The sequence below is a fragment of the Dermacentor albipictus genome, unplaced genomic scaffold, assembly GCF_038994185.2.
Source record: "Dermacentor albipictus isolate Rhodes 1998 colony unplaced genomic scaffold, USDA_Dalb.pri_finalv2 scaffold_21, whole genome shotgun sequence".
In the NCBI taxonomy this organism is placed as follows: domain Eukaryota; kingdom Metazoa; phylum Arthropoda; class Arachnida; order Ixodida; family Ixodidae; genus Dermacentor; species Dermacentor albipictus.
Genome location: NW_027225575.1, coordinates 6,207,515 through 6,214,917, shown reverse-complemented (window position 1 = coordinate 6,214,917; position 7,403 = coordinate 6,207,515). Strand labels below are relative to the sequence as shown.

The 7,403-nt window shown below is 43.7% G+C and overlaps 1 protein-coding gene across 1 annotated transcript; it reads right to left on the bottom strand.

Moving 5' to 3' along the window:
• Positions 1-4,308: 4,308 nt before the first annotated feature.
• LOC139052291 (uncharacterized) lies at positions 4,309-6,411 on the bottom strand. Its single transcript, XM_070529374.1, has one exon. The coding sequence runs from the start codon at positions 6,393-6,395 to the stop codon at positions 5,013-5,015; it is 1,383 nt and encodes a 460-aa protein (XP_070385475.1). The 5' UTR covers positions 6,396-6,411; the 3' UTR covers positions 4,309-5,012.
• Between the last annotated feature and the right edge of the window lie 992 nt (positions 6,412-7,403).

Here is a 7,403-nt window from a genome sequence, read left to right as displayed (position 1 = left end):
TGCTTTGCTTGCTTTGCTTGCTTTGCTTTGCTTTGCTTTGCTTGCTTTTCTTTGCTTGCTTGCTTTGCTTGCTTGCTTTGCTTACTTGCCTTGCTTTGCTTTGCTTTGCTTTGCTTTGCTTGCTTGCTTGCTTGCTTGCTTGCTTTGCTTTGCTTTGCTTTGCTTTGCTTTGCTTTGCTTTGCTTTGCTTTGCTTTGCTTTGCTTTGCTTTGCTTTGCTTTGCTTTGCTTGCTTGCTTGCTTGCTTGCTTGCTTCTGCTGCTGCTGTAAAGAATGCAAAGCCATCTTTTTAGAGCGATAAGTTCTCGCACTAACATATCCTAAGCTGCTCTGGGAAATAATTTAAACGCTTATATGTAACAAAAAGGATACCGTACCTCTTGAACTGGGGAGTGGTTAAATTATAATGGCATTGCAATAGCGATCAAATTTAACCCACGTTTTCTTGAAACAGGAAAATTCGCAGCCTCAAATTCTTTGTCAGCTGCTACTTCCATTGTGTCATACATCCATTTGACAAATATAGACGCGATATTTTTTGCACCAGCTGCACAAGCATAAATCGCATCTGTCATAGGTTTTGTGAGAAATGCATGCATGTGCAGCTGACCATCATGATTTTGTTTGCTCTATTCCTAATTAAAAATTTTATTAGAAGCATCATCGCGCCACTGACTCTCGCATTTGATCAGATGTTAGTTATTGGAGTTTTCCTGAATAAAGGTTACAGGCGTAACTGTTATATTTAAAGGCGGAAATAAAACAGACCTCGGCAAGTACAGGCCAATTTCAGTCCTGCCAGTTCTCCCTAACGTTGCTGAACAAATTATTCACGCGCTTCTTTGATTTCCTGCACCTAAAGTGAATAGGCATCAATTGACAGCTATGGGGGAAGAAAGCATTAAACCTCCAAAGGGGAAGTCCTAGCTAGTAACTATAGAAGCCTATTCTCTGCTTCCAATGTGATACGTTTTTCTGAATGCTACAAGCTCAACCTGGCAGATATTATTTGTAACCGCATTAAACAAAACTTTTCTCCTTTCAGCAGCATGCATATTGTGGGGGTGCGCGACTCTCACGCGTCCCCTGATATGTTGTTTTTCCGCATAGCTCCCGTCTCCTGTAGTCCGGCTTCCCCGCGTCGATTTACGGCTACGGTCGCTATCCTTGTAGGGTAGTACGAGAGATGGCGCGAGTGTTGCTCTGCTAACGCCTCCTAACGGCGGCGTTACTTGGGCGCAAAAAGGAGAAGGCTCTTTGGCTCGGGTTCGGCTAGCGGCGCGGACGTTCTGCGCGTGCGCCGATCCATGCTTCTGCAAGACTGTCTCGCAAAGCCTACCCCGGAGTGGACGAACACGCTTGTTCGAACGCTCCACCATTCGCGTCACCGTACGCGCGAACGACCAAGCTTTGGCGTCCAGCATGGGGCGAACACATTCGCTTGCTATGCCGTCGCGGTGAGTCGGACTTTCGCGATTTGCCGCGCGCCCATCGGCCTGTATTGTGGACAGCAACTCGGCTAGCAGGCATTGATCTATGAAAGGTGCAATAAATTTCTTTGTGATTAGTTGTACTACTGTGTTGTCGTTCTTTTGTCCCAAGAGCACGGGTGAGAACCCCACAATACACATTATGGCTTACGTACGGACTCACTTGTCTCTACACCACTGACGATAAACTGTGGCACTCAATCCATGGACCATCAAATAGTAGCTATGTACAATACTTATCTCTTTAGTGTATATTGCAAATTTGAGCAGGTCCATTCCTCATTAAAGGAAGAAAGTAAGTTTATACTGTTTGACCGAGCTAGTATATAAGTGTTGTTTTCCTGCATTGTTCATATTTCTTTATCAGTGGCGAACCAACTATTTCCCGAGTTGGGGGCAAGTGCATCTTTCTCTCCCTCTGTATATGCAGAGTGATCATTTATGTTTTACGGAATGTTTAGAAATGGCCTGTGGCAGGTAGCATAACTCTTGTCCTTGCACTGGATTATTCAGAGAGGCGGAAATTACTTGCACGATAAATCTAAACACATATTCAACGAATTTTTTTTTTATTTATTTATTTAGGAATACTGTAGCCCTCACTTGAGGGCCATTACAGGAGAGGAAAAGAATAAAAAATTTACATTTCAACATTGACAATACAACATTATACATCATTGTCAAAGACAAATTACAGGCAGGATGAACAAATATACACAGAATAACAGTAAGCATGTTCAAGTCTCAATGATCCCGTTGATTGTAATACAAGTCTAATAGACTACAAAATTCGTTAACATTTTGTGCTGTAACAGTGCAATCCGGAAGGCCATTCCATATAGTAATAGACGAAGGAAAGAATGAGTATTCGAAACCATCAAGGCGTGTTTTATAAGGTTGTACACTAGCACTGTGGTTTAAACGCGCACTGTGTTTTAAAGGGGGGCGAATGTATGTTTCTTTGTTTATTCTTATTTGATTTCTGGTTATCTGGAAAAATAATTTCATTCGTTGTTTTTCTCGTCGTGTTTCTAGCAGTTCCAAGTCACAGCATTTCAACATGTGTGTTACAAAATCGGCTCTCCGATAACGCGAACAAATAAAACGTACCGCGGTTCTCTGAATTTTTTCGAGTTTATCTCGCAAGTAGAGTTGGTGAGGGCTCCAAACTGGGGAGGCGTACTCCAAAACCGGGCGAACAAATGTTTTGTACGCAATGAGCTTCAAATGTGTTGGTGCATGCTGCAACTTTTTTCTCAAGAAGAACAGTTTCCTGTAAGCCCTAGAGCAGACCTCCTCCACTTGGAGGCGCCAGCACAAGTCATGATTAATGATCACCCCTAAGTACCTAAAGCTACGTACATTCAACAAAGAGTTATCACCAATTTTATAGTCAAAGGAAGGCACAGTTTTCTTTCTTGTTATATGAGCAAACGTCGATTTCGAATAATTTATTTCCATTCCCCATTTTATGCACCAGTCATGTAAACCTTGGAGACACCGATTAATTTTCCTTTGGTCGGTTGTATCTGCCACAGTTGTATAAAGCAAACAATCGTCGGCGAAAAGTTTCATTTTAACAGGTGATTCCAGAACACTTGAAATATCATTGATGTAAATCAAGAACAATAGCGGCCCCAATACCGACCCTTGTGGAACACCAGACAATACTTCTAGTGGATTAGACATGATGTTTTCAATCCGGACGGATTGTACACGACCTCTCAAATAGGATGCAATCCAGTTCACAATGTCTGGAGCAATACCTGCGTTCTGGATTTTAAAAAGCAATTTACCATGCGGTACCTTATCAAAGGCCTTTGCGAAATCTATGCAGATGACGTCAATTTGTTCGCAGGCATCCAAAGCTAGATAAAAATCATGAACCGTCTCAATGAGTTGCGATATAGTGGATAATCCGCTTCGAAATCCATGTTGTGACGAAAAGAAAAAGTTATTGGCTTCAAGGAAAAGAACGATATGCTTTGCTACTGCATGCTCTATAAGCTTACAAGTCACAGAAGTAAGCGATATGGGACGATAGTTGCTAACTTGATTTCGACTGCCGGATTTAAAAACCGGAATCACAACACCGCTACGCCAATCTTGAGGTAGTGAACTGGTTTCCAAGGATTTTCTAAAGATTATGGTTAAGTAGAATGACATCCATTCGGCATATCGCCGTAAAAATTCACTTGGGATCCCGTCTGGCCCGCTTGCTTTCTTGGCATCAAGCGTAAGCAATTGCTGAAATATGCCAGCCTGAGTAATTTCTAGTGGGCGCATTGCGCAGGCGCCCAATTCACTGCGCTCATTGTTTCCTTGCTCTGTTCTCGTCTTCGTAAATACTGACTGGAAAAATACGTTGAAGCAGTCTGCTATTTGCGTTTTTTCCGTGATCATTTGAGATCCGCTTTTTTATCTGGTGTATCTCTTCTTTTTTATCCCTTAAGTGCATCCAAAACTTTTGTGGCGAAGATCTTAGGAACCCAGGAAGCGTTATGTTAAAGTACTTTTCCTTAGATTCCCGTAACGCTAATTTTAGTTGAGCACGCAAATTGGACACCTGGGCTGGGTTTTGTTTATTTTTGTGCAATCGTTTTATTCTGCGTTTTAAGTGTATTATTTCCCGAGTTATCCATTGGCTATGCTGCTTTGTTTTTTTCATGCGGGTAGGAATAAATTTATCTACGCAATGCTTGACAATTCCCTTGAAACGTTGCCACAATTCTTCTACAGATTCACTAGATGACGCAAGTTCAAATTCACTAAATGATAGACTTAAGTTATCTACTATTGTTGTATCGTCTGCCCGCGCGTAGTCTTTTATAAGTTTAAAAGCAGGTAACCGCCGGCGACTGGGTATATCGATTGGTATATCGACAGATATCATTTTGTGGTCCGATATTCCTGGTTCGACTGACACACTATTAGCAGCTATTTTGCAAGATAGGAACACAAGGTCTAACAATGACTTAGAATATAAAGTTTCTCGTGTATTTTCTTCAACAATTTGCCGTAAGTTATGATAGATCATAATTTCCAGTAGTTTTTCAGCACTCGAAACTTCCGTATGTCCAGGCGAGAGAGTTTTCCAGTTTATGTGGGGTAAATTAAAATCTCCAGTCATTATTAGCCTTGTATTATTATTCAACTGGGTGCACAAAAAAGCGTTTAATTCGTCGAGGAACTCAGGCGTGGTAGCAGGGGCCCTGTATATGCCTCCCACTACGAACGCAACACCATTTAATAAGATTTTGCACCACACTGCTTCTGAAAGACTACAGTCTATTCTTTCTGCCCTAACTGATGATTTCACAGCTACAGCTACGCCCCCACCTCTTGAGCCCCTATCCCATCGGAATATTTTATACCCTGGAGGAACAACACAGTCATTGGGAACTAAACTATTCAACCACGTCTCTGTAATAATAACTACGTGTGGATTATGAGAGAGTAATATGGATTCAAGTTCTGTGGTCTTATTTGCAATACTCCGTGCATTCAACAAAAGAAGACGTAGCTATGCGTGCTGTTTAGAATTAGAAGCGCCCTCCGAAGCAGTAGCTGCAGAGAAGCAGTGCAATTTTCGGGCAGCTTGGTCCCTGCTTTGCACTATCTCCCGACGCTGTCCTCGTGCTTCGTCCCAAATGTACCATTTGTCTTTTATTTTCAGTTTTTCATGGATCAGTGAAACCTTCACCCCATTAACTCTTTCCGAAGCGGCACTTTCCCATAACTTCTGTCGAATTTCCACCGTTTCTGGTGCATAGTCATTACTGACTGAGTAGGCGGATCCCTTCAATTTGTAGCAGTTTTTCATCACGTGCTCCTTTTCCTTATAGTCATAGAATCGCATGATAACCGGCCTCCTTTTTCCGTCTTTAATCCTGCCTAGGCGATGCATTCTTTCTATCGTCTTTACCTCGATGCCCAATTTGTCCTGAAATACCTCTTCCATGACTACTTTTTTCAAATCACTGTCTGTTTCAGAGGCACTTTCCTCGACACCAAAAATGAGAATATTGTTGCGTCTGCTCCTGTTTTCGTATTCGACCAGTTTCTTGGCTTGTAACCGCACGGTATCCTCAGGAGAATCTATTCTGGTTTTTATTTCCTGGATACCATCTAGTGCACTGGATAGTTGGTTTATCTTTGCATTCAGTTCGCAAATTTGAACCTTGATGTCATTCAAACCACTATCAGCCGCAGTCTGGTTATCTAGTATCATCTGCAATAGCTGGGCGGTTGTTGGCCCAGGGTTTTCTTCAATATCACCCGACATTATAAGCAATAGCAACATCGACCAACAATCGACAACAGTCTGACAAAATCTACGAGGGCACGGCAGAACTAACAGAAAACGGTTGTCGCTACGGAAACATGGAACTTCATATTGAAAACGAACCTGCAAAAGCAGCAGCGGCGGCTTAGACATGCTGTCCACAGGCTGGGTGCCGTGCCCTCTGAAGTGGCCCGTGTCTCGATGGTCCTTTAATACTGTTGGTGCCGATGACGTCACTCCACGAGGCAGGTGATCCACCAATGCGTAGGCAGTGATTCTGTCGGCGAGATGATGTGGCAAGTGTGGCGTCCGGTCGGTATCGCTTGATGAAGCCAGAGCGGAAAAACACGGCAGGACCTGCAAAAGCAGCAGCGGCGGCTTAGACATGCTGTCCACAGGCTGGGTGCCGTGCCCTCTGAAGTGGCCCGTGTCTCGATGGTCCTTTAATACTGTTGGTGCCGATGACGTCACTCCACGAGGCAGGTGATCCACCAATGCGTAGGCAGTGATTCTGTCGGCGAGATGATGTGGCAAGTGTGGCGTCCGGTCGGTATCGCTTGATGAAGCCAGAGCGGAAAAACACGGCAGGACCTGCAAAAGCAGCAGCAGCGGCTTAGACATGCTGTCCACAGGCTGGGTGCCGTGCTGTAATTCACAAGATAAACTAATTACCTTGTGAATTAATTATATTACGGCACACATGGCAATTTACGAATTGTAGCCGATGAGACTGTAGGTGCATCCACTTGGAATTAATATTCAGAATGACGCCAATTTGGAGATATGCGCCATTGAGCACGCCGTAAAACATTCTTTGTTGTTCCGTAAACGTTTTTTAACGATACGCTACTGTATGCATCGGTGCACAAAAGTAACTGGAACGTCCATGTATTTCGTACCACACTTTGATAAATGATATCTCGAAACTGGTGTTGTCCTGTAAATTCATTTGAAGTGGAAACATCTTGCAAGCTTACCGGCAGTGATTCGTAAGTTGCGATATGGGCCATAAAGTTATTGATTAAGAACTGAATTAGTAAATTTTCGTTAATTTGTTGAGTATGCGTTTTGATTTTTCGTGCCAGTAATGTCCGCCTTTTTCTCAAGGACAAGAATTATGCTATATGCCAACGGAAATATTTAAATTGCGTCCTTAACAGGCGATTTTTAAGTATGACCAGGATGCATTTTTACAATTGCTAGTAGGTACGGCGGAGCGTGGCACTTTTGACGGCGCTCGACGTTTCTGCGCAGGCGCGAGTAAGAGTAGGCGCGAGAGAGAAAATCTGGGGGCTTTCGCTCCTTGATTATGTGACTCAGCCTAGGCACTACGGAGGGGGTTTCTTAGAGCGCGTTGCATTCGTTTGTCTCCTAGACATGCCAGCATTGCGGAGCGCGGTCGAGTTGGTTTATACGCTCCGCCGCTGGCTGCCCGTGCGGTGCGGCAGTCGGCGAGGACGCCACTTGGTGATCGCTGTGTCTGAAGGGACAATGTTCTGGCTGGTGTTGTATAAGTCGTGGGTGGCTTTTTTAGTCGCGACGACAGATCGGATTTCTTTACAAGCACTGCTCCAGGAGTGCACATGTAACCGGCAAACGGAGGCCTCAGGAGAGCACCTGAAGTTATAA